Genomic DNA, 26,686 nt, shown 5'->3' on the forward strand with positions numbered 1-26,686 from the left:
GAATGTTGAGCCTTTTGTCTTTCTTTATTCAAAATGCAAATTTAATCAATAGAGTTGAATAAAGTCAACATTTTAAACAATTTGACTAAGCCTCCTTTTCCTTTCTTGACTCTTGTGGGTATTAGCACTGTTCTTCAGCATGGTCTTCCAGCTTGGACAAGGCACACATTTCTGATGTGGATAAAAAATTGGAAAAACTCTATATGAAAAACCCTTGGGTCACCTTTATACATAATAAAGTATAAATGGCACAAACCAATCTTTTTCTTTGCAGCCTTGCTTTAAAGGAAGATGTGGATGCAATGTCGATCTTGTGCCTGTGGCACCACTTGAATTCAGTTAAACCCCCTTCCATCCTCAGGCCAAAACAAATTAGGGCTCTTTCAACATGTTTTGGAAGAAACTTTACATACAGGAATAATACCACTAAGCATCTTCTGTTTCCAAGTTCCTGGTAAAAATTAAATTGGGATTCTAAATCAAGTGCTTTGTTATAGGTTCCAGCTACTGAAAACATAACTGTACATCTTCAGTTGGCTATTTCTTAATGTGAGTGGTGTCTCTTATATATCTGTTGGAAAACCACATAGGTGCAACTTTGAAAGTGTTGCTATGCTTCCATTTTTTTCTTTTATATGATGTCTTTTCTTATTCTCTTAATCATTGGTTTTATTTTTTGCATGAAATACTTGTGACTTTCCATCACAAAAGAATGAAAGAATAGTAATGGTGGAGTGAAATGAAGTAAAAGTGGGGCTGTTCTTATTTTGACACAGTTCTAGCAAAGGACCTGTGGTACATCCAGGTACCAATGGCTTTTGATAATTAGCAATGATATTTTTGTGTCTACCTTGCTCGTGTGGTGTTCTCCAGCTTCGGAAAATTTTTGCTCAAAGATTCCCGAAGAAGCAGATGACCACCTTCTCTGTTGTAGTAAATTTAAGTGGAAGGCACAGACTGCTACTACAGAGGATATGTCTACGCCCCAATGGCACTAGAACTGTGCCTCTGGGGTGCCCTTGTGTAGACAGTGATGGAAGGTTTTTTTTCATCACTGTAATTATTTCACCCCCTCGAGGTAGCAGCTAGGTCCATGGAAAAATTCTTCTGTTGACCTATTGGTGTTTATACCAGGGCTTAGGTTGGGTTAACTGTCTCTTGCGGGTGTGAATTTTTCATATCATTGAGCGACGTAGATAGGTCAACCAAAGTTTTTGTTGTAGACCAGGTCTAAGTTGTGCCCACGTAACGACCCTAAACAGCAAATGTCTCCTTTAACAAACTCTGTCTTGTGAAGATGAGTCAGAAACCGACTGCACTCTACACACTGGTGGGAAAAAGTCTTGAGGGTGGTGTGAGGTGACAATAATTGGTCGACCAATTTCTAAATGACCAAATCTACTTTTCAGATTCTCTGCAATGAGATGCTTCCAACATTGCTGATGTAATCTGCAATCCCAGTAGACAAGGGAATAAGCATTGTTTCTTAGAGAGACACCACTGATGTGTAATACCACTGTTTCGTTTGCTTTATGATCTAGGATAAAATCCTACAAATATGACTTAGGCCGTTTAATCACAAATTTTACTAATAGAAAGCTTTTTATTGTGACTAGAGTGTTCCAAACTGAGCTGAGGATATCCAGGGCCCTGTGGATTTCATAGTTACTAATGGTGGCTCTGTTGCAGTAACCGCCCCTTGCTGCAGAGTTCTGTTTCAACAAGCTCTATTGTGTATTACTATGAAGAGAATGCAAAGTAACCATAAACTGATGTAGTGTTGTCTTTGAGCTTGTAAGCAACCTGGAGCAATCTTAGAATTAACTCTGAAACTTAAAGAAGATGATGATGTAAATGTTGATATTAACTATCTCATAGCTGCTGATCTTAGTAGAAGCAGCTAGCTGATGAACCAGAATTTCCACTATGCTACACCATAGTACCATAAAATTCAGTAGTCTTTCTAAAGCTAAATTCTGTGACCTTTTGCGAAATAGACAAGGGCTTAGGTATTAGTGACGTCCAAAATACATTTGTCCACCCCAAAATGCCACCATTAATTTGAAGATGCAGGCAGTAGTGGATCATTGATCTCTTAATAGAAGATAATTCTCATTGGTTTGGCAAAGTCCACATGAATTTTAAACTCAGTTGTGTACTTCATTGGTGGTTTTCCCACCTTAGGTTAGAGAACGTAATGGCACTCGTATTCCCATGGTGCTACTTGGTGTCCTGCTTATTGTTTGTTCTAGCTTGATTACTTTGAGAGGAATAGGAGATGCTTCTAATGTTATCGCAGTTGGAGTCAAATGCTTTTGGATTGTCCTTTCGGGAGTCTAAATGGGAAGTGTATATACCAGTTGAAGCATACTGACATTAAATACCTTGCCAAGGGTATTGCTGCTTTTATTTTACAACAATTGTCAGAGCAAAAGTGTTGGTGGTGGTGGTGGTTGTTTTCCTCAGACTGGTCTGTGGAGACTAATGTTTTTGCATACCAGCAGCCTAACATTCTAGCCGTGAGAGGAATCTTCCCTGGCAGCAAGTATGAGGGGAGCTAATATGATATGGGACACTCTCTGCCAATTTGCCACCACATGTAGCATAGGGTTAAGTGTTCATGGAGTGAAAATAGCCTTGTCTGTACACAGCTTTCCCATTTCAGTATACTATAGCTCCTTTCTTATGAAAGGGTAGATCAGGGGTCGGCAACCTATGGCACGCGTGCCAAAGATGGCATGCAAGCCGATATTTTTTTAATGGCACGCTGCTGCCTGCCGCGGTCCTGGCTGGCGGCCCCACTCAGCCCTCTGCCAAACTCAGGTCGGCAGTGGGCTGAGAGCGGGTCCGTTGGCTGGGACCCCGGCAGGCAGCAGTGTGCCATTAAAAATCCTGCCCGGCCGGTTCTTCTCCACCCCTCCTGCCGGCATTTGCACATTTGCATGCTTTCCTAACCTGCGTTACTTCTGGCGGGAGGTTGTGTTTCCGGGTTAGCATGTCCACACCATTACCTGGTGTCCACAGAGTCTGAGCAGCCCCGAAAGCGGCCCTGCCGGCGGGGGCAGGAAGAGGGACCCGGCCCCACAAGAGTTGCAGTGCCCGCAAGGCCTGTAAGTGGGGAAGGGTTCTGGGTCCCACCTGCGCCATGCGCCCACCTGCCCCAAGCACAGCCGGCCCTACTCCCTAGACTCGGGCAGGCGGCCCTGGGGTTGGAGCCCCAGTGCTGGGATGAGCTTGGCTCTGCACTGGGCAGGCCGCATCTCACAGCCCAAACCTGAGCCCAGGGGCTGCGGCTCGCCACCTGGTGGACCCTGGGAACAGCTGGGTCATGCCTCTTTCCCCACCCCAGGTCACTGGACCCCACTCCCCTCTGGCATTGAGGGCAGAACCCAGGAGTCCGGAGCCCTAGTCTCCATCTGCCCCCCACCCCCTCGAACAACTAGAGCCTAGCTGGAAACCTAGGAATCCAGAGTCCTCGCTCCCAGCACTCCTCCCCTGAGCGTCAGACAGCAGCCCCCTCCCGGAGCCCAGGAGTCTCAACTCCCACCCTGCTCCCCGCCCTACCCCCACACCCCCCCTCCAAGCCCCTGCCCTGATCACTGCACCCTCCCACGACCCCAACCCTGTCTCCAGCCCCCACACACCCCAAGCCCTGACTCCAGCACCCCATCAGATGCCCCCAGCCCCCTGCCCTGACTCCTGCACCTCCTCACACACCCCCAGCCCCCTGCCCTGACTCTTGCATCCCCCACCCCCCCACCCTGAGGCCCAAATGGGAGCTCCTGCACCCCCTCCCCCCAGTACCACCTGCACCCCTCACACCCAATGGGAGCTGCCCAGGTAAGCACTTCACACCCAAACCTTCTGCCCCAACCCTGAGCCCCCTCCTTCATTCTAGCTCCTGGCCAGACCCGACACCCCAACCCCCAGCCTGCTTCTTCACCCCCAGCCCTGTGCTTAGTGCACTCCCACCCTCAGCTCAGTGCAGAGAGAGAAGAGAATGGGCTCAAACCAGGAGAAGGTAGGTACCCACTCTATGTGGGCAGGGATGGGACCCCAGACTGGCAGCGGGCTGAGCCGCTCAGCCCACTGCCAGTCTGGGGCCCCGGCCACCGGTCCCATTCAGCCTGCTGCCAGCCTAGGTGAACGGAACCGCAGGCCAGCAGCGGACTGAGCGGGCCGGCGGCGTAAGATCAGCATTTTAATTTAATTTTAAATGAAGCTTCTTAAACATTTTCAAAACCTTGTTTACTTTGCATACAACAATAGTTTAGTTATATAATATAGACAGAGAGAGACCTTCTAAAAAAACGTTAAAACTGGCACACTAAACCTTAAATTAGAATGAATAAATGAAGACTTGGCACACCACTTCTGAAAGGTTGCCGACCCCTGGGGTAGATTATATACATACATTGGGTAGATTTGACACAAATTCTAATAGTAAGCTGTAAAATGTCTAAGTGTTGCTCTCAGTGAATCTTGTGAACTGTCTGCATGACAGATAGTAGGGAATGGATATTTATGGTGTGAACTGGAAGAACAGGTTGAGTGCTGGGATGCTGGTGAATAAGAGTATATCTACAGTACAGCTGCAGCTTTTGAACCATAATGTAGATTCTTCCTATATCGATGGAAGGGGTTTTCCATTGATGTAGTTAATCCACCTCTCCAAGAGGCAGTAGATAGGTTGACAGAAGAATTCTTCCGTTGACCTAGCTGTGTCTAGGTTAACCTACCTATAGCACTCAGTGCAAAATTTTTCACTTCCATGAGCAACATAGCTAGGTAAATCTAATTTTTAAGTGTAGACAAGCCTAAGACCAGAGCTGCTGAGAAATTAAGTACTGTTGGGGCCTGTAGGTGCATAGGGGCCACATTCTGAGGTTGGCAGTGGTGAAAGTATTCAGCTTCTTAAACAGCTAGGCTAGTCCTCTGTCAATATGCATGAGGAGATGGAAACTCTCAAGCTTGCAGTTACAGCTACCTCCACATTTGGTATTCCTACATATGAATTATAATTGTACCCCATTCCACATATGTGCCAGCCTTTTGTCATTCATCAGCTGCCTCATGTTTTGTGTAGTGCCTTTTCCCATGCCATCTTCATGAGATTATTCAGAGAGACAGAATCTAATGCATGATTTTCTCTGGGGGCAAATATGCAGAGGCTGATAGACAAAAGCCACTTTGAGGAAACTTCCAGCTTCGTGGTTTCAAAATGTTTTGGTGAGGTTAAGGAAATAGTTGTGTTCCATCGCTGTGCTTGGTACCATAAAAACACAAGTTTTACTAAAGGAGTGATGTTGCACCAGTTCATCTTAACCAGTTCACCTTGAATACACTAGCCTTTTAAAACCAGGGCTTGAAGAATCTACTTATAAAGAAAGAAAAAGCTTTCCTGAGCGAGAAACTGGGACAAAGCCATTACATTTTAGAGAAACACATTGATTAAAGTCAGATAACTAGCCCTTCAGGTTTTCTTGCAACTGTATAAAATGTGAACTGATTTAATACTATCTTCCTCATTCTGCCAATGTTTTGTTTCAATATTTATGATGCTATTCATAGTTTGCTTGAGCAGCAGCTGATTGAAACCAAAAAGGCTCTGCAGTCTCATTTCCCACAGGGCTCTGAGGAAAATCAGTTTAACTGAAAAATCAGGTTAATATCACTTTGTTGCTTACCAGGAAAACTATGAGCAGGAATAACAGGTATGCACTAGCTATTCATGGGACCAGGAAAGTATAGATTAGGAATCCTGCACCCCACTCAAGGGAGTCAAGAGTACAATAGTGGAGGCCTTCCCTTAAATTAAAAAAAAAAAAACAAGACTCTGAATTAAATGAAGGATCTTGGTTCGTCCATCCACCAGCCAGAGGGGGCCAGCAGAGATTCATACTTAAATATTCTCCATCTAGAAGCTGATATAAAAGAGAAAACCTAAGCATGGTTAAGGACAGCCCTGTGGTAGGTAGTGCAGCACCCTTGCCTTTCCAGCAGCTGGCTGTGGTTGATTGGAGATTGCCATAGTGAGAAGCCTATGTCCTGAGCCATTTGGGTGGAGATATCTCCTCCACTGTAGGAGTTGCTGATGGTCACAGATTAAAGCTATTTAGAAAATATAAATATGTGAATGTATCAGAGTTACTTTAAAGACATGTATTATCCTTAAAGATAGTCTAGTATGACAACCATATTTTAGAAACCAATAAACAATTTGCCTCAGTCACTAATCTCTTGACAGCATGTTGAGTTACATCTGAAGTGTTACAAGATATTTGTAAATTCTCCCAAAGCTAATGCTTTTTCAATTTAAACTTTACAGTGTGTGTGAAATTAAATATTCTTTGGTTAATGTTCTGACAGTTTAAATAACATTCCCTCATTTTGTTGGGGGCAGAAGCAAGACATTTTCATGTATTACAGTACTAGTCAAAATAGCTGACCTGACCTAACAAAATATGTGTACTAGATATTGCTGTACTCTTGAGGGGGGAAAAAGCCAAAGGTACTTGCAATTTCTAGAATTGTTTTACTCCAAACAGCTGTTGCAAACCTCTTGATGGTGCAATAAAGTAGTGACTGCCCAGAATGTATTGGCAAATTTCTGACTGGCTTGCTGGAATATTTCCTTCTGCCAGAGCTCAACAAGACTTTCTAAAATGTTCTTGAGTATTCATATCTTTTCACATAATTATTTACAGCAATGTGAAAGGCAAACTAGTTCTGAGACACCTATTTAATATTAAGATTATAAAAAAACCACATTTGTTACAGTTTTAGAGTGTCTTAAAAATTGCATTGAAATTGACAACCTCTGAGCACTGTGTAGATAACATTGAGAGTACCCAATGGTAAATCCCTTAATTCTGTAGCTCATTCAGTGCTTAAGTAAAATAGGGTAATGGCCAGAAAAGAGAGGTTCTATGTTAGTTACATTGTATGTATATGAAGACATTATTAAAATGATTTGACAACTCAGAAATTCTTGCTTGGTAGGGAACACTGCATTACTTGTACTGGATGGTTATATCCTTAAAGCTCGCTGGCTTTTGAGTTCCTTACCAGGTTTCTGTCTTGTATCCTGGTGATCAGGGTCTCTGAATATGCCATGTTGGATGCCTTGCTAGAAGTCGTTGGCTTCTAGTGTAAAGGATTGTTTGGGACCACCAGCAGGTTGAGTCATAGTACGCCCACTATGTGATCATTGTCCTGTCTTAATACTTTGGAGTCACTATTCTGTCACCTATTTATACACCTGTAAGGCCCTTCAATGCTGATGGGAGTTGCGTATAAAGCCCCCTGGGCCAAAGGTAGAATAGACATTTTGGCTGACTAAATTTCTAGGAACTACTATCTGGAATAAAAACAAAACATGTTTCTAGCAGGAAAAACACTTAATAAAGCCAACTTTTTTTCCTGGCATATTAGTGTTAGCTTAGTGGGAGAAGCAAAATAGCTAGCATACTCCCATTGCCCCTAAAAGATGTGGGTTGTGGTTTTTTTGGTTGCTAATCTATAGCTATTCTAGTGCAACGTTAATAGTAGGTTAATTTTTTTCTTGTTGCATGTCTGATTTTCTTTCCAGGACTTCCCTGCAGTTTTCCATGTCTCAATGGACTCCTGAATGTAATATAGTCTATACTATAAAAGCGGATATGAAGAGTGAAGTTCCCTCTGATGCACCAAAGAGACAGGAGAGTCTGAAGGGGATCCTCTTGAATCCTGAGCCCATTGGGGCAGCCAAAAGTTTCCCTGCAGAAGTTGAGATGATTGCCAATAAAGTAGGGAATGAATTCTCTCACTTGTGTGGTGACTCTCAAAAGCAGGACATGAATGGCAATCATCCAGAACAAGACAAAGGTATTGTGGTGCGGAAAAAACGCAAGAGTCAGCAGGCTGGCCCTTCATATGCTCAAAACTGTGGTGTTAAAGAAAACCAGGGAATTTTAGGACTAAGACAACGCCTAGAAACACAAAGTGAAGACAATGATTCTTCTTTTAGTGACTGTGTGTCTTCACCTTCATCTAGCCTACATTTTGGAGACTCTGATACAATAACATCTGATGAGGAAAAGGAGACTCCCGTAAGACATACTCAGACAGTGTTGAGTACAAGTAGAACTCATAGTGCAAGGTCACAAAAGTGGCCTCGTACTGAGACAGAATCTGTACCTGGACTATTAATGAAAAGACCCTGTTTTCATAGCAATTCACCAAGAAGACCTCCATATAGAAAGAGGTTTGTGAAAACCAGTTCCTCGCAGCGAACACAAAACCAAAAAGAACGAATTTTAATTCAGAGGAAAAAACGGGAGGTATTAGCTCGAAGAAAGTATGCTTTGCTACCCAGCTCTAGCAGTTCCAGTGAGAATGACCTCAGTAGTGAATCTTCCTCAAGTTCTTCCACTGAAGGAGAGGAAGACTTATTTGTATCTCCTGGTGACAACCACCAAAACAGTACAACTGTTCCCTCAGGTAAAACAAAACTCTTGGGGTTTTTTGAGCGAGTACTCTAGTTGGTTATTAATCTGTTCATTTTATGGTGAATAGTATTTGCATGGTTTTTTCCTTAATCTTTTTGTTTATAGACCTTTCAAATAGTGCTCTTCCTTTAAAAAAGGAAATAGGCTCAGTGGGAGAGTGTACTATAGTTCTCATGTTAAGAGAGTTCAATATTTAATATTTATCTTAGTAATGCTGCACTTTTAAGTTGTAATAAACTCTCAATTTAATTTTAAGTTCCTATAACCACCTTAGCCCTAAATCCTGCGCTAGAATAAAATAATTGTTCCCAGACTGTGGTTCACGGGCAGGATGTATACGAATCAGTGATTTTAAAAAACAAACAAACCACTTCTGAAATTAAATGCAGGTTTATATAAAAACTTATTTAAATTAAATAGGAAACTAACAACCTATGTTAAGGCCTAAACTTTTATTTCAGTTATTAAAATTATTTAAATTAAATACAAAAAATAGTACTGAGCAATGTGTACATTTTTGCTGCCGTTTTAAATAGTCAGACCCCTGAATAGGTGAAAGTCACTGGCTAAACTCTTGGAACTAGAGTTTGTTGAAGTGCTTAAGCAGCTTTTGTCAACAGTAACCTCTTCTGTATGTGCAGAGAGAATTTTAATTCAACTAATTCTGTTCAATGATTAGTTCAGACTTGAGAAACCAATTTGCAGTTGAAAAAACAGGAAAGTTTCTCTTTCCTTTTACAGTCTCTGAGTAAAACTAGGTATGAGAGGATGAGCTTTTCATGTTCTTCAATGTTTAACTAGGTGACTAGAAACATTAATACAGAGTTCAGGTTTTCCCAGTGACCTCTTGTAACCTTCCAGAAAATAGAGTTCAGCAAAATTTAAACTTCAGAAAACCAGGAAATACACAGGGTATACACCATACAACCTTAACTCTGCCGTCCACGGTCCTAAAACACCCACAACAGATGTACTCATGCTCTAATTGTTTTTTGTCATTGCAATGGAAAGGAGCTACCTACCCTACATTCAGACACTTAGGGCTTGTCTACACTTGAAAGGCTACAGTGGCACTGCTGCAGCACATCTTTAGTTGGTGTAGGTAGGCAGGTGTAGGAATCTCTCTCCGCAGGAGAATCCTAGCTCTCCCCTATTGAGTTCCCTCAGCTTCTTTATAAAGCCCAGGTGCCTAATGATCTTATGGAGCTCCTATCCCACAGGACAGGGAGTCAGGAACAGGTGTACTAATTGGCTCTTACTTTTAACACCTATTATCCCCTTATCTGAACCCCATCAGTATGTAACTAAATAAGTGTCTTACCATTGTCTGTATGTAAATTCAGTTTCCTTTTTCCAGTAAGGTGGTTCACTCATGGAAAGTGGGTGTGTATAATAGACTCCTGGCAAAATTGTCATGAAATACTCCTGAGGGCATTCTGCAGCAAAATATTAAAAATTCTGTGCCCAATATTTGAAAAATTCTGCATTTTTTTTTTTGTCAAATAAATGTGGAGGCTCCATTATGGCATGGGAGAGCACAAGCCACTGGCTGCACAGAGGTGGGAGATCACTCTGTAGCTCCACCCCAGGACATGGACTCAGCGGTGAGGCTGCTCCCAACCCTGACGCAGCACAAGGACTGGGCATGCCCCAGAAACACCCCAGGGCCCTGCCCCTCTGCAAGGTGCACCAGGTGTGGGTAAACGGGCTCAGCAAGGCAGGATCCAAGTGTGGATGAGCTTGGTGTGGGTTGAGAGCAATCTGTGTGGGGCAACTTGGGTGCAGGCGGCTCAGTGGGGGATCTGGATGCAAAGGGGTTTGTTGGGGGGTTCTGGGTGCAACAGTAATGGGACTCTGCAGGGAGGTCCAGGTGAAGGTGGTTGGGGCTCAGTTTGGGGATGGGGGGGGCTGGATGTGGGTGGGGGATAGAGCTTGGTGTGGGGGCTGGAAGTGGGGGGGTTCAGTGGAGAGGTCCAGATGCTGAGGAGTGGGGCTCAGTAGGGTGGGGATCCAGGTGCAGCTGGTTGAGGTTCGGTGAGTGGGGATCTGGATGCGTGTGGCTTGGGGTGGTCCAAGTGCAGGGGGAATGGAGCTCAGCAGCGGGGGTTGTGGGTGTGTGGAGGGTGAGGCTGGAGGGAGTCTGGATGCTTGGGGTTTGGGTGGATGAGGGAGCATCTCCCTATACAGTGATCCTTCCCCCTGCAGCTGAAGAACAATGAGTGCAGAAAGTGTGCGTTTGCGGGGAGGAGACGGGAAGAGTTTGCAGAGCTTCCTGCAGCCTGGGGAGAAATCTGGGGGTGAGTGTGACCCAGCCCCAGATACTGTGCAGGGGAAGAGGAAGTCCTCTCCTCCCCAGTCCAGCCGGGACTAGTAGCTGAGCCCAATGCAGGGTAGGAGACACCAGCCAGGTATTCCCCAGTCCCACTAACTGCCCTACGGTGATTTACCTCTCTGCTGGCTGCCCTGGGCACCCAAACATACTGCTAGGGAGAGTCAGATGACCGCTCTTGTGGCTTCCCTTTGCTTCCCCATCAGAAAGTCATTTTTCTGTGGGGAAGCAAAGAAATCTGCAGGGGACATGAATTCTGCGTATGCGCAGTGGCGCAGAATTCCCCAGGAGTAATGAAAATATTACCATTAAAGACACAATCTATTCTGCAAACTGATGGCAGTGGGACAATATTACTTGCCTATCAGAATATTGCTCTTGCAAAGTGAGTGGGTGAGCACAGCTTTGCAAAACTGGCTTAATATACTGAGTATTTGTCTCCAGCTGGCTGGGTAAAAATAATACAGAAATATTCAGTATTTAGAAACTAAAAAAGCAGTAGGAAATAACTTTTATTTTTTAGCCTCTTGAAAAAGATTGGTTTGCCAAAAAGTTAGCAGAAAATATTGACATTTTTCCCCCCACTCAATTGAAATTTCACTTGTATGCCCTCAGCAGTGTTCTCATCACTCAGGAACTCTTATTTTAACTTCAGAACATACTAACTTTCTACTTTTGAATATGAATAGCAATGGCAAAAGGAGGTGGCAAATACAGATTTAATTCTGTAACTGTTTACTTACAAGTTGTAGAAAACATAATGCAACTTGGATGCAGTTTAAACATGCGTGTAGTATTCTCCCCAAGTCTTTTTGGTCCCACATTTTTTTGGTGGGACTTCATGCAAGTTACAGAATACATCCAGTCATCAAAACTGAAGACACAATTTCTACAATCTAATCTGTTTCCTCAAAAATAGATAGCCCTCACAGTCTCTTGCCCAAAAGTCTTAGTAAAGGGATAAGCTGTGTAAAAATGTTTGTAAGCTCCAGTGTGTTCCTGCAGGCTCCTTTAAGACTTAGATCACAGTTTGGCACTCTTCAGCTCTTTCTAAACTCCTTTTCTAGATTGCCTTTTAGGTGGGCATTAAATGAAATAAAGTGGTACAGGTAATGAGACTAAAATGTTTTAGGTCTTCTGTAGTAAACGTGCATATGTACTTGCTGTCTGTCTCTAGGCTTTTAACTTCATCTTATTTCCAAAAACTGTAGAGATGTTCTGTTCAAGATTATCAGTTATCTCTTATCTGTTGTCTTGGTAATCTAAAACTGAAAAATCTCAGTAAATTGAGTTGTGTATGTTGCCTGCCTCACAAACCTAAAAATGTCGTCGTTGAGGGTTCGGAGGCGGTAGTGTTCAAGCAGTCCTGCTTCTCTGAATAACTAATTATTTTGGATTAGATTTGGTAGATGCTTTTGACTGACTTGCATTACAGGTTTGTTACATGATTGCTACTGTATCCCTTTTACTTGTGTATATACTGTAAAATGCACATACACTTTAATAAAGGCAGTTTTTTTTAAATATATAAAGGTAATAACTTATAAACAAAAAATGAATTCCATGAGTGCAGGGGACTGGATTAGATGACCTCTCGAGGTCCCTTCCATTCCCATGATTCTATGAATCTTGCATGACAAAGGCAATGTCAAATGTCTATAATCCAAACTGTTGATTTTTCTCTCCCGTTCCCTGCTCCAGGAAGTATTGATGAAGATGTTGTGGTGATTGAAGCATCCTCCACTCCCCAGGTCACTGCCAATGAAGAAATCAATGTTACCTCAACAGACAGTGAAGTGGAAATTGTAACAGTTGGAGAAAGCTATCGGTGAGATTAGCTTCTGTCTCTTTTTATGGTGGATGGGTTGGGTGGGGTAGTTTATCTACTGTGTAAGTAATTTTAAAAAAAAATGCTAACCTCCTAAAAATGTGGATAACAGTTTAAAAAGTGTGTTATACTTTGTGTGTGTGTTTTTTGTATAGCCTTCACCAATGGCCTGAAAACAAGCAAGAAGTAATGTTGTTCAAAATGGTTTGTATATATGGAGGATATCCATATCAGAATTTGTTTCTCATTTCCTCTAGTGATCCTTCGTTTTAGAACGCTGGACAAAATTCACAAGGATGTTACAGATGTCTGTCTGTCCTTGCAGAGTGTCTGGTGAGCCACAAGTTCTCCAGGTTGAGAATCTGCCTTCCTACTAGAGTTAGATGCTTTTGTCAGGCAACTTTGCTTGAAGCAGAAAACTTGGCACTGACATGTGGAGCCACTCAGGTGCCTCTTTAACACATATATATATATATATAATATGTTTGTTGTTGAGGGAGTGTGTGCAACTTCTAAAACTTGAATTGTAGAAATCATTTTTAGAAAGTTGTTATTTTTATCAAAGCTGATTTCTGATAAAAGGGAGTTACATAGACCGAGACGTTAAGGCCAGAAAGGACCATCATTATCCTCTAGTCTGACCTCTTGCACATTGCAGGCCACAGAACCTTACCTACCCACTCCTTTAATAGACCCATAACTTCTGACTGAGTTACTGAAGTCCTCAAATCTTGATTTAAAGACTCCAGGTTATAGAGAATCCACCATTTACACTAGTTTAAACCTGGAAGTGACTCGTCTCATGCTATAGAGGAAGGTGAACAATCCTTAGGGTCTGTGCCAATCTGACCTGGGGGAAAATTCCTTCCTGACCCCAAATACGGTGATCAGTTAGACCCTAAAGGTATGTCTACGCTACGAAATTAGGTCGATTTTATAGAAGTCGATTTTTAGAAATCCATTTTATACTGTCGATTGTGTATGTCCCCACTAAGCGCATTAAGTCGGCGGAGTGTGTCCTCACTACCATGGCTAGCATCAACTTACGGAGCGGTGCACTGTGGGTAGCTATCCTGCAGTCTCTGCTGCCCATTGGTATTCTGGATTAAGCTCCCAATGCCTGATGGGGCAAAAACATTGTCGCGGGTGGTTTTGGGTACATGTCGTCAGTCGCCCTTCCCTCCGTGAAAGCAATGGCAGACAAGCGTTTCACGTCTTTTTTCCTGGGTTACCTGTGCAGACGCCATACCATGGCAAGCATGGAGACCGCTCAGCTCACAGTCACTGCTGCTGTTGTGGGCAAGTCTACTGTGGGGGCTGCTGTGATCCAAGTAGCCAATGCAATAATTGATGTTCTGTTATCAAGGGTAGTGACTCTGGGAAATGTGAAGGCCTGTTTAGATTTTAGGTGCATCATATTCCTGTCCTTTGTCACTGGTGAAAAGTCTTGCAGCCGTACATTCCAGTCCAGTTGACACTGTAACACCCCATAAGCACTTCTGTGGTTGACACATGTAACAGCTCCAGGGCTCTTGTTCTTTTGCCTTGGCCAAGGTACCTTGCCGTACCAGGTCCTCCAAGCATTTGACCCAGAAGCACCTGCAGCAGCTGGCATTGCTACACAGGAGCAGCTCCTTGCCTTCGCAGCAGACGGTGCAGTAGGACTGGTACTTGTCGTCCTCATACATGTAGAAGAGCTCCAGGAATCAATCCTTGCAAGTCTAGCAAAGGCCCCCCTCAAACAGCGGGTGGAATAGGGCTGGGTTTTTTCTCTCACACGATAAACAACTGTCTTCAAGGCTCCTGTTTGTGACCTCAGAAACCATTTGCTCTCTGCTCTGGTCCTCCTCCACCCGCTCCTTGCTGTTGTTGCAGAAGTTAGTCTTTAGCCACTTGACCGGGGGTTCTGGGAATGTCTTCCCTGCTTGGCTCCTAGCAACTTCGAGGGCATGGTGTACAGCTCATCAATAGGAGACCAGCTTATTAAACATGGAGTGGTTGACATGCTGCCTAAAAGGTATGCTGCCATCAGACCCACCAGCTTGTCTGCTAAAACCTCAGAGAACTTCCAATCCCCAAACCATGGCACCCAGTGCAGGTGAGAGGGATAGCTCAGTGGTTTGAGCATTGGCCTGTTAAACCCAGGGTTGTGAGTTCAGTCCCTGAGGAGGCCATTTAGGGATCTGGGGCAAATATCTGTCTGGGGATTGGCCCTGCTTTGAGCAGGGGATTGGTCTAGATGACTTCCTGAGGTCCCTTCCAACCCTGATATTCTATGGTTCCATGGTTTATTCTGGAGATTGCCTGACATTTGGATGTGACTCTGTAGGAGACAACGATTTTAGGCCACCAGGAGAAGCCCTTGATCTTCCCCTCACACGAGCTGTCCAATTCCAAAATCTTTCCCATCCTGGTATTCCACCACTTCCCCTGCTACTCTGCTCTCCAGCTCCCCAACGATGAGCTCGGGGGATCCGTTCTGGTCCTCCTGGGTGCTGCTGGCAGACATGGTACTGCTGCTCTGGGAGAACTCCTTGGAATCCTCCTCAGTGAGGTCGATCAGGGCGCCTGGACAGACATGGCCATTCTCCTCTTAGAGTACCGAATGGGAGCCAGAGACTCCAGGTCATTCTCTTCTTTAAGTTTCGTCTCATGGAGATTCAGTCCTGCCTGGAATATCATGCGAGCTGGAGGCTTCTGCCTCAGGCTGCTCTCCCAGCCGGCAGCACCACGTGGTTGCACCTACCCCAGCCTACCCCTTGCTCCCATGGCTCATGAAGCCTGGACAGTAGTAAGGAGCAGTTCAACTATAGGCTGAGCAAGTGCAGAATGGTGGTAAAATGTGCCTTTGGATGTTTAAAAGCTCGCTGGCACTGTTTGCTGACTAAGTCAGACTTCAGCGCAACCAACATTCCCATTGTTATTGCTGCTTGCTGTGTGCTCCATAATATCTGTGAGTAAGGGAGAGATGTTTATGGCAGGGTGGAAGGTTGAGGCAAATCGCCTGGCGTCCGATTTTGAGCAGCCAGACACCAGGGCGGTTAGAAGAACACAGCAAGGCGCGCTGCGCATCAGAGAGGCTTTGAAAACCAGTTTCATGACTGGCCAGGCTTCGGTGTGTCAGTTGTGTGTATTTCTCCTTGATGCAAATCTGCCCCCTTTGTTGAATTTACTTCCCTGTAAGCCAACGGTCCCCAACGCGGTGCCCATGGGGGCATCTAAATGCGCCTGTGTCCTGGCCAGCAGTCGAGCATCCACAGAAATGCTGCCAGATGAAAAGGTTGGGGACCACTGCTGTAAGCCAACCACCCTCTCCCCTTCAAAATAAAGTAACTATATAAAGGACAAGGCCACATTGCTTATTGTAGCCACAGTGAAAATCAAACTGTTTGAATGACTGCCTTCTGTTGCTTGTGCCATCCTCTGCAGTGGAGTGGCTGGGTGCCCGGGACTCTCTCCCCCTCTCCCCCCCCTCGTTCTTGGTTATCTGGGCAAGGAGGCTATGGAACATGGGGAGGAGGGTAGGCGGTTATACTGTGGATGCAGCAGAGTCTGTGCTCTTGTTGGCTTTCCTGCCGCTCCAACAGATGATTCATCAAGTCCGTTTGCTCCCCCATTAGCCTCAGCATTGCATCCTGCCTCCGCTCTTCGCGCTCACTTAATTCTTTCTTGGCCTTTGCCAATGAATGTCTCCATGCATTAAGCTGTGCCCTATCAGTGCAGTAGGACTGCATGAGCTCAGAAAACATGTTATCGCAAGTGTGGTTTTTTTCGCCTTCTAATCTGCAGTAACCTCAGGGACGAAGATGATAGGGGGAGCGTAGAAACATTGTACGCTCCATGATTCTGGGGGGACTGCCTGTTCACCTGTGCTGCTGAGTTCGCCACGCTGACCAAACAGGAAATGAAATTCAAAAGTTCCCGGGGCTTTTCCTGTGTACCTGGTTAGTGCATGGGAGTTCAAAGTGCTGTCCAGAGCAGTCACAATGGAGCACTCTGGGATAGCTCCCGGATGCCAATAACGTCAATTTACGTCTGCACTACCCCAAATTCAACCCAGCAAGGTTGATTTTAGCACTACTCCCCTCATCGGGGAGGAGTACAGAAGTAGATTTTAAGAGCCCTTTAGGTCGACGGATTGTGGTTGGTTGTGTGGACGCAGTCATTTTTAGATTGACCTAATATGGCTAAATTCAACCTAACCCCGTAGTGTAGAGCAGGGCTAAGTATGTGGACAAGACTCACCACCCAGACACCTAGGAAAGAATTCTTTGCAGTAACTCAGAGCCCTCCCCATCTAGTGTCTCATCTCTGGCCATTGGAGATACTTGCTGCTAGCCGTCACAGATCAACTACATGTCATTATAGGCAGTCTCATCATAGCATCCCCTCCATATATGTATCAAGATCAGTCTTGAAGCCAGTTAGGTTTTTTGCCCCCCCTTGGAAGGCTGTTCCAGAACTTTATTCCTCTGATAGTTAGAAACCTTCATCTAATTTCAAGTCTAAACATTTTTATATCCATTTGTTCTTGTGTCCTTGCTGGCACTTAACTTAAATATCTCCGCTCCTTCTGTGGTATTTATCCCTCTGATGTATTTATAGAGAGCAGTCATATCTCCTGTCAGCCTTCTTTTGGTTAGGCTTGTCAAAGTCAGACTCAGGACTCACAATTTGTTAGACCACTCTGTTTATTAGCACAGCGCTTTGCTAATAACACCCAGTTAACGTGAGCACCATGCAAGACCCACACTACCTTATTTTATACAGATAAAAGGGCGTGAACTTGACAAGATAACAAAGGGAGCAGAACTAACAAGTTTACCTGAGGCTAGACATACATAGTTAATTTCCTTACTAACTTTTACCAATCTCCAATTAATGTTTCACCATTAGCTTAAGTGGACTCATTGTTTATGCCTTAATGTTTCTTTTCCTGACACCTGTATTTTAACATTCCTCATTTCTGCTTAAAGGTACATACAGCATTTCTTTAATCCTTTCTATTTTTTTACAATAATTCATTCTACTTTCACAGGCTAAACAAGCCAAGCTCTTTGAGTCCCCTCTCATAAGGTAGGTTTTCCTCTCCTCACCTGCTCCAGTTTGAATTAATCTTTCTTAGACATGGGAGACCAGAACTGCACACAGTATTCCAGATGAAGTCTCACCAGTGCGTTGTATAATGGTACTAACACTTGCCTGTCTCTACTGGAAATACCTCACCGGATGCATCCTAGGACTGCATTAGCCTTTTTCATGGCTGCGTCACATTGGCAGCTCATAGTCCTTCTGTGATCAGCCAATACACCCAGGTCTTTGAATAATAATATTTAACAAGAATGACCAAATGATATTCCCGCAGAGTCATTTGGTTTGGATAAATTAACTGCATTCTAAACATAAGCATTTACTTCTTTGAACGTGCTCCTTAAAGCAGTAGTGGGTCACTTATTTGGGGTGTGTGTGTGTGTTTCACAGAAACATTTGTTAATACAACCCCCACTTCCATAAATTTAATTTATAGGTCTCAGACATGACATTTGCGTCAGGTTAGTCTGTGCACCAACAAGATTATACCCCTAATAGGCAACAAAAAACAAGATAACACACAGTGGGAAGGAAAGGGAGGAGAGACAGGATAAATCAACTTTATTTTTCGCATTTAGCCTGGCCTGTAGCTCTTTATCTTCATTTATTTTCTTTTTTAAATTCTGATTTTTTTCCTTTGGAGTACTGTTTCTTGTTGACTCTGTGGTTTTAGCCCTTGCCTATTTTCTCAGTCTTGTGCATTTTTAACCCTTGCCCATCAACTTCAGATGCCTGATCAGTTCACCTTAATGTACGTTAGGAGCTGCAGCAATATTTTTCAGGTATGCTTGGAAAGATTTTTCAGATATCTCTCAAACTATCACTTTAAGCTTTTTGTGTATTGTAGGTAACCTTTAAAGTGTCAAAAATGAGCCTAGATTAAGCTGATTGCATTTATAGAACATTAATTCAAGGCTTGATTAAAGATAGATGGGATTCTTTTATATATTCAGATTTTTCTCTGTTCAGCATTATTAAGAAAAGGTTTGCGTAGTAGCCAAAAGGACTAAAAGGAGAGTATCAGATAAAGGCTAATGTTTCTCTTCTCCTCCCCCAGATACGTGAATCCTGCTCCCATTGATGGCAATGGTAGTCTTGCCAGTGGTAGCAAGATCAGGTCAAAGGCTTTTTCCAATGCATTTTGATGACATCTGTCAATAAGTTTCAGATTGTATTGAATTTTCCAGCTCCTTCAATATGCAGATTACTGATAAATTTAAATCTTGAATTTCACTAATGGAGTGACAAGTGTAAAATTCTGTTTGTTTACTACTGGTCTTCAGCTACTTGGAAAAGACCTCCTAAGTGCTAAAACAAAGCACTATATCCTTGGCAGCTTTCAGTTGAACACATGCATGTAATTACTTTGCCTTTCTCTACAGTTTTATATTTTTGTGTTTTTTATAATAGCAATGCTGATCTTCAGTTCCAGGATTCAATCATCTAATGACCGAAAGACGTCCTCAACTCAGCCTTAAGCCTTAGGTTCTTCCAGGCAATCATTAAATGCCAGAAAATGCCCTGCCTACCAGTCAGTTATTCTTTATTGTGGTGAAGTTATCTGAGTACTTCCTATTCAGACCAAATGTCATGTGGCCTGGTCAGGCACATCACATCATTTCCAGAATTACAAATTCTGTTGCTGTTCTGCTGAACAGAAGGTGCCACCTGCAGTCTTAAAATTCCAACTTAATTCAGAGTTTTAGTTTGAAATGTTGTGAATAAACAGAACGTTCTGAAGGTAGTTGTTCACCGCTATTTAGAACACTGTTCAAAGCAAAATAAGTGTCTGTCTTATGTTCAGCTTCACATAACTCATATAGATGAAGCAGGTTACATTTTTAAAAAGTCAAGGATGTGTTTTGGAGGGAAGTAAAAATCTAGGTCAATGAGAATAAAACCTGAAAATACACTATACAGCACTCTAATTTATAGTATAGTTTTTCTGCCAAATCTAGAAGACTGGTTTTCTTACAATACCTATTTTAAATGTATTGAATAAGTGTCGTGTAAGGAATGGGTAGTGTTAATCTCTCCCCCCCCCCCCCCCCAATAGGTCATAATAATGTATGAACTTGTCGTCTTGGTTTCAGTAATTTGGGTGGCTGTAAATTTAAAAAGAGAAATTTGACAACTTCTTTGATTCACAGCCTTTATTTAATTTTTAAAGACTTTAGGCTCTGATCCTGCAAAGAATTGCACATGTGAACTGTACTCCTGTTAGTAGTCCCATTTATTTCAATGCTGGTAAAGGTAAATACATGTGTGTTTGTGGAATTGGACTCTTATAACATAGCATCTTAATTCAGTGAGAGGGATATTAGATACGTCTCCTACTTAAAATTAATGGAAGGTATATCTAAACCCTTTAGCCTACTCCACCCTTGGTTTTAAATTTCCTGTTAGAAAACTGACCTGAGGACTCCCAGGTACTGCTGAATTTGCTTCATGACATTCTTCTGAATAACCTGTATTGGAAAAAAGTTCTGAGAGATTATATTAAGAGACATTTGTGGAGGGGAGAGAGAGGAACAATAACTTCTTTAGTAGAAGATGATGGTTTGTGCTGCCTTAGCTAGTTGTTGACAATATTTTGCATGCTAAAGTAGGTGCACCTTTACGCAATATAATGCGATCCGAGATAACGTGGTAAAGCAGTGCTCCGGGTGGGGCGGGGCTGCACGCTCCGGTGGATCAAAGCAAGTTCAATATAATGCGGTTTCACCTATAACGTGGTAAGATTTTTTTTTTGGCTCCCGAGAACAGCGTTATATCAAGGTAGTGGGAAGTACACCTCTGTAGAAATGGATGTTGTATTCTAGCTCTATTAATACTTGACTATAAGAAGAATGATTTGTCATTTTGTTACCTGCAATCCTACTTAATGAATGAATTCTATGGCACATGGGGAATTGCAGAGAAGTACTGTTTACCACAGATTTGGGAATATTATGTAAAGTATTTCCATTGTTGCCATCAAATCTGTTATAGTTAAAAAATGGATTATAGTAATTCCTGTGTTGAGCTATTGATCCCCTATTAAGTGATGACTCACTGAGTCGTTATTTAGTAGTATTCGACATTAGCTTTAGGCCTATTGTTTAAAAGGTGCTTGTGAGCGTCTAACTGTATTTTTGATGATTTAACTTTTATTCAAGTTTGTTGCTAGACTTAAGTAATGGTAGTTTCAAATTTTACCCTCCTCTGGGGAGAATTATATTAGGATTGAGACATGGAGTTAATCTTCAGATATTTGATCTTAAGTGATATTCTTTCTCTTTGCCAAAACTAAAGTAATAATCATATTTAAAATTCTCAAGTGCTAATGGCCTGAAAATTGAAAAGTTCAGTATTTTAAAAAAACATTAAATTTGTTAACCTCAAAGTGGGAGATGAAATAAGTATGAGAGATCCAAAGCTGTGACTTTGTGTAAGGAACCTGTTTGTGGGAGACTTTAAAAAAAAAAAATCAAAACAGTTGATCCCTTCTCTCTTGCATAAATAAAACAAAGAAAGGGATTACTTCTTCAAACACTGTTTAAAAGGGGATAGTGTATAGAAGAACCCTTAACAAAGTTCCTAAATTATGCATCTGGTATATGTGTAATTTACAAACTAAGGAAGTAAAACTGGAGCAAAAATTATGACACTTTATAGTACTTTTCTTTAATAAAAAAAAAATCAACAGTGCACATCAACTTTTTTTTGGTAGTAATGAGATGAGGAAATCTTCCTGGAACTCAGCTGACTGGCAGTATGTTGAAATTAATCCCTACTGGCCACTCATAGTCAAATCATTACTAGTTAAGGTCAGAAAGAAGAAAATGTAATATTAAGCAAAGCATTTAAATTATTTTGGCTCATGGTGAGTCCTTCTTTCAGATGATGATAATGTTACTAGTGGTGGGGGAGGAGGATATTGAGGGAAAATGTGCCTGCTAGAACTGTGTGTAGGGAACAGTAATTCCATTTTAGGAGGGTTGTCAGAGCAACTTGTTTGTTACTTTGAACCAAATCAAAACGTTTTGATTTTTGTAGCAAAACCTGGCAAAAATTAGTTTCTGAAATAGCAAAATGTTTAGTCCCAAATGTCATAACAAAATATTTTGACCTGGAACAGAAATTGTTGTGTGCAGTTTTCAGTGTCTCATTTAGTCAGGGCAGGGAAGAGGGGTAGCTGAGGAGTAGGACACTGACTTTAAAACAATCAAATGGGCTAGGATGAGTAGTGGTGGTGGTGGAGAGGTGAAAGAGGAGTGGAGCCCCTTGACACACAACTGTCCCTCTACTCCAGTGTTTGGGAGCACTTTTCTGTGGTGATAGGGGCTGTCAAACGTGTCTGCCACTACTGCGAAGGGCGGGGGGGAGTTTCTTCTGGCTCCCCATAGCATCTCTTGGTACCACCTCCTTAGGTGGGACCACAGATTGCTAGTCCCACAGACTGCATCCACCATGAATGCATTGAGGCGGAGAGCTGTTGACAATGCTATCCAAAAACTGGCTCACAACCAGACTGAGGCAGTGAGTGAAGCTAGGGATGTGGAGGAGACCATTGTGCTCTGTCTTTATGATTACTCCCTTGTTGCTGCAAAACCAGCTGAGAGGACCTTAGCCACTCCTCTGTGACATCATGCAGCTTTCCCAAGATTATGCTTGAAACAGTGACTGTGGCATGCTGTCAACTGAGGATGTACATGTTGCCAGAGCTGCTGCCAGTCTCTCTGCTGCTCCTGACCTAGTAGGCTGTAACATGTGTAGTCAGCTGTCCGACCACTGAGCCACATGTGAGTAGTCAGGTGTACCCTTCTACATTCAGTTACCCAGACCATACTGTTCGGCAATTCTTAAAGCAGCACGCTGATCTGATACTGCCTTGTTAGTACAAGGGGGCATAATCTCACCCTCCATGTAGGAGAAAAGGAAGCATGTCCATACCTAGCATCTTTGCACATTCTGCTGCATGCTCCTGGGCTTAGGTGAAAGTACTTGAGCACTTGTCCATATGTATTCCACCACTCAGTTCCTTCTCACTACCCACTGCTGCAAGACTGAGCTCCTCAGTGTCTGCATTTTTATGCATCCCTTTTTGCTCTTAGCTGTAAGTGTGTGTACTCCCTTCTTTTTCTTCTCTGACTGGAGTTTCCTGGTATTGGGTCATGGGAAGGGATGTTATTAAGTCTCCTGGGTTTAAGTATTGCCCCTCTTGCAGGTTGGCAGTTCAGTAAATGATGGCACACAACATGCCATTTTGTTTAGGAGAAGCACGTCTCTGATAAATGTGTGGTGTGCAATTCCTTTTCTAGAAGGTCCTTGAAAGCTAGAGAGGCACATTTAAAGATGATTTTGTTAGATCTATCTATGTAGCTAGTCCCTGATCTGGGGAGGGCAGACCCCCCTTGGAAAAGTTTCACCTTGGTGCAGGAGTGTCCCCATCAGCTTCAGATACACTAACTGAGCTCCATCTGGAAAGACCCATGATGGCTTCAGACAGAGGTAGGGCTGATAAAACCTAAGTCCTTAGATAAGAACATAAGAATGGTCTGACCTGGTATGGCCGAAGGTGCATCTAGCCCAGTATCCTGTCTACTGACAGTGCCCAATGCCAGGTGCCCCAGAGGGAGTGAACCTAACAGGTAATGATCAAGTGATCTCTTTCTTGCCATCCATCTCCACCCTTGGACAAACAGATTCTAGGGACACCATTACTTCCCATCCTGGCTAATAGCCATTAGTGGACTTAACCTCCATGAATTTATCCAGTTCTCTTTTAAACGCTGTTACAGTCCTAGCCTTCACAACCTCCTCAGGCAAGGAGTTCCACAAGTTGACTGTGCGCTGTGTGAAGAAGAACTTCCTTTTATTTGTTTTAAACCTGCTGCCCATTAATTTCATTTAGTGACCCCTAGTTCTTGTATTGTGGGAATAAGTAAATAACTTATCTTTATCTACTTTCTCCACATCACTCATGATTTTATATACCTCTATCATATCCCTAGGGCCGGCACTTCCATTAGGCGAGCCTAGGCGGTTGCCTAGGGTGGCAGGATTCGGGGGGCGGCATTTTGTGCGCTCCCCATGGGGCACACGGGAGCTTCCAGTTCCGCTTCCGTTGCGCTGCCGAAGAAGGACCTTCTGCCGACATGCCGCGGAAAACAGCGGGAGGCAATTGAGCAGCTCAATGACTGCCGCTGTCGCCTGCGGCATTTCGGCGGAGGGTCCTTCTTCGGCGGCGCAATGGGAGTGGGACCGGAAGCTCCTGCACGCCTGTGGGGAGCGCACAAAATGCCGCCCCCCGAATTCTGCCTAGGGTGCCAGAAACTCTGGCGCCGCTCCTGCATATCCCCCCTTAGTCTCCTCTTTTCCAAGCTGAAAAGTCCTAGCCTCTTTAATCTTTCCTCATATGGGACCTGTTCCAAACCCCTAATCATTTTAGTTGCCCTTCTCTGAACCTTTTCTAGTGGCAGTATATCTTTTTTTGAGATGAGGAGACTACATCTATACGCAGTATTCAAGATGTGGGTGTACCATCAATTTATAAAAGGGCAATAATATATTCTGTCTTATTCTCTATCCCCTTTTTAATGATTCCTAACATCCTGTTTGCTTTTTTGACCGCCTCTGCACACTGCGTGGACATCTTCAGAGAACTATCCACGATGACTCAAAGATCTTTTTTCCTGATTCGTTGTAGCTAAATTAGCCCCCATCATATTGTATGTATAGTTGGGGTTATTTTTTTCCAATGTGCATTACTTTACATTTATCCACATTAAATTTCATTTGCCATTTTGTTGCCCAATCACTTAGTTTTGTGAGATCTTTTTGAAGTTCTTCACAGTCTGCTTTGGTCTTAACTATCTTGAACAGTTTAGTATCATCTGCAAACTTTACCACCTCACTGTTTACCCCTTTCTCCAGATCATTTTATGAATAAGTTGAATAGGATTCGTCCTAGGACTGACCCTTGGGGAACACCACTAGTTACTCCTCTCCATGCTGAGAATTTACCATTAATTCCTACCCTTTGTTCCCTTTCTTTTAACCAGTTCTCAATCCATGAAAGGACCTTCCCTCTTATCCTATGACAACTTAATTTACGTAAGAGCCTTTGGTGAGGGACCTTGTCAAAGGCTTTCTGGAAATCTAAGTACACTATGTTCACTAGATCCCCCTTGTCCACATGTTTGTTGACCCCTTCAAAGAATTCTAATAGATTAGTAAGACATGATTTTCCCTTTACAGAAACCGTGTTGACTTTTGCCCAACAATTTATGTTCCTCTAGATGTCTGACAATTTTATTCTTTACTATTGTATCGACTAATTTGCCAGGTACTGATGTTAGACTTACCAGTCTGTAATTGCCGGGATCACCTCTAGAGCCCTTTTTTAAATATTGGTTTTACATTAGCTATCTTCCAGTCATTGGTTACAGAGACCAATTTAAAGGACAAACCCGAGTTAATAGTTCTGCAACTTCACATTTGAGTTCTTTCAGAACTCTTGGGTGAATACCATCCGGTCCCGGTGACTTGTTAATGTTGAGTTTATCAATTAATTCCCAAACCTCCTCTAGTGACACTTCAAGCTGTGACAGTTCCTCAGATTTGTCACCTACAAAAGCCGGCTCAGGTTTGGGAATCTCCCTAACATCCCAAGCCATGAAGATTGAAGCAAAGAATCCATTTAGTTTCTCCGCAATGACTTTATTGTCTTTAAGCGCTCCTTTTGTATCTCGATCATCGAGGGGGCCCACTGGTTGTTTATCACAAGGCAGTCTAGTTCACCCATCTGATTATTTAGACTTCTAGCATTTGTGTACAAGCACTTTAAAAAACTTGTCTTTGTTTGTCTGCCCTTTTCTGATGTGTCCGATTCTTTATGTGAATGTTTCTCATCTGATCTGTCCCTTCCATCCTCTGCTCCTGACTATAACTCAGAGAATCTCTATCAATAGACTCTCCTCTAAGAGAAGTCTCTGTCCGATCTACATGCTCCTCTGCAGCAGTCGGCTTTCCCACATCTAGTTTAAAAACTGTTCTGCAACCTTTTTAATATTAAGTGCCAGCAGTCTGTTTCCACTTTGGTTTAGGTGGAGCCCATCCTTCCTGTATAGGCTCCCCAATCCCAAAAGTTTCCCTAATTCCTAATGAATCTAAACCCCTCCTCTCTACACCATCATCTCATCCACGCATTGAGACTCTGAAGCTCTGCTTGCTTACCTGGCCCTGCGCAGGGACCTGGGAGCATTTTTGAGAATGCCGCCATAGAGGTCCCGGATTTCAGTCTCTTCCCTGGCAGCCTAAATTTGGCCTCCAGGATGTCTCTCCTACCCTTCCCTATGTCATTGGTACCTACATGTACCACAACCACCAGCTCCTCCCCAGCACTACACATAAGTCTATCCAGATGCCTCGAGAGATCCGCAACCTTCGCACCAGGCAGGCGAGTCACCATACGGTTCTCTCGGTCATCACAAATCCAGCTATCTATGTTTCTAGTGATCAAATCTCCCATTACCAATACCTGTCTTTTCCTAGCAACTGGAGTTCCCTCCTCCAGAGAGTTAACCTCAGTGCGAGAGGATACCCTAACACCATCTGGAAGGAGGGTCCCAACTATGGGAAGGTTTCCCTCTGCTCCCGTTGACTGCTCTGCTTCCCTGGGCCTTTCCTCCTCCTCAATAGCGCAGGGGCTGTCCGACCGGAGGTGGGATAATTCTACAGTGTCCCGGAAAGCCTCATCAACATACCTCTCTGCCTCCCTTAGCTCCTTCAGTTCTGCCACCCTGGCCTCCAAAGCCCGTACGCGGTTTCTGAGGGCCAGGAGCTCCTTGCACCGAATGCACACACATGCCACCTGCCCACAGGGCAGGTAATCATACATGCTGCACTCAGCACAATAAACTGGATAGCCCCCACTCTGCTGCTGGGCTTCTGCCTGCATGGTCT

The 26,686-nt window shown here is 43.4% G+C and overlaps 1 protein-coding gene across 6 annotated transcripts in view; it reads left to right on the forward strand.

Moving 5' to 3' along the window:
• The window catches only part of RNF111 (ring finger protein 111), a 93,887-nt gene that overhangs the window by 10,089 nt on the left and 57,112 nt on the right, over nucleotides 1-26,686 (forward strand). For all 6 annotated transcript variants that reach the window (XM_039490158.1, XM_039490160.1, XM_039490159.1 and 3 more), the window contains exons 2-3: nucleotides 7,592-8,481; nucleotides 12,520-12,646. In XM_039490158.1, coding sequence (XP_039346092.1) covers nucleotides 7,611-8,481; nucleotides 12,520-12,646 — 998 coding nt within the window. In that variant the 5' untranslated portion in view covers nucleotides 7,592-7,610. The remainder of the gene's footprint in view (nucleotides 1-7,591; nucleotides 8,482-12,519; nucleotides 12,647-26,686) is intronic.

The sequence above is a fragment of the Mauremys reevesii genome, linkage group 10, assembly GCF_016161935.1.
Source record: "Mauremys reevesii isolate NIE-2019 linkage group 10, ASM1616193v1, whole genome shotgun sequence".
In the NCBI taxonomy this organism is placed as follows: domain Eukaryota; kingdom Metazoa; phylum Chordata; order Testudines; family Geoemydidae; genus Mauremys; species Mauremys reevesii.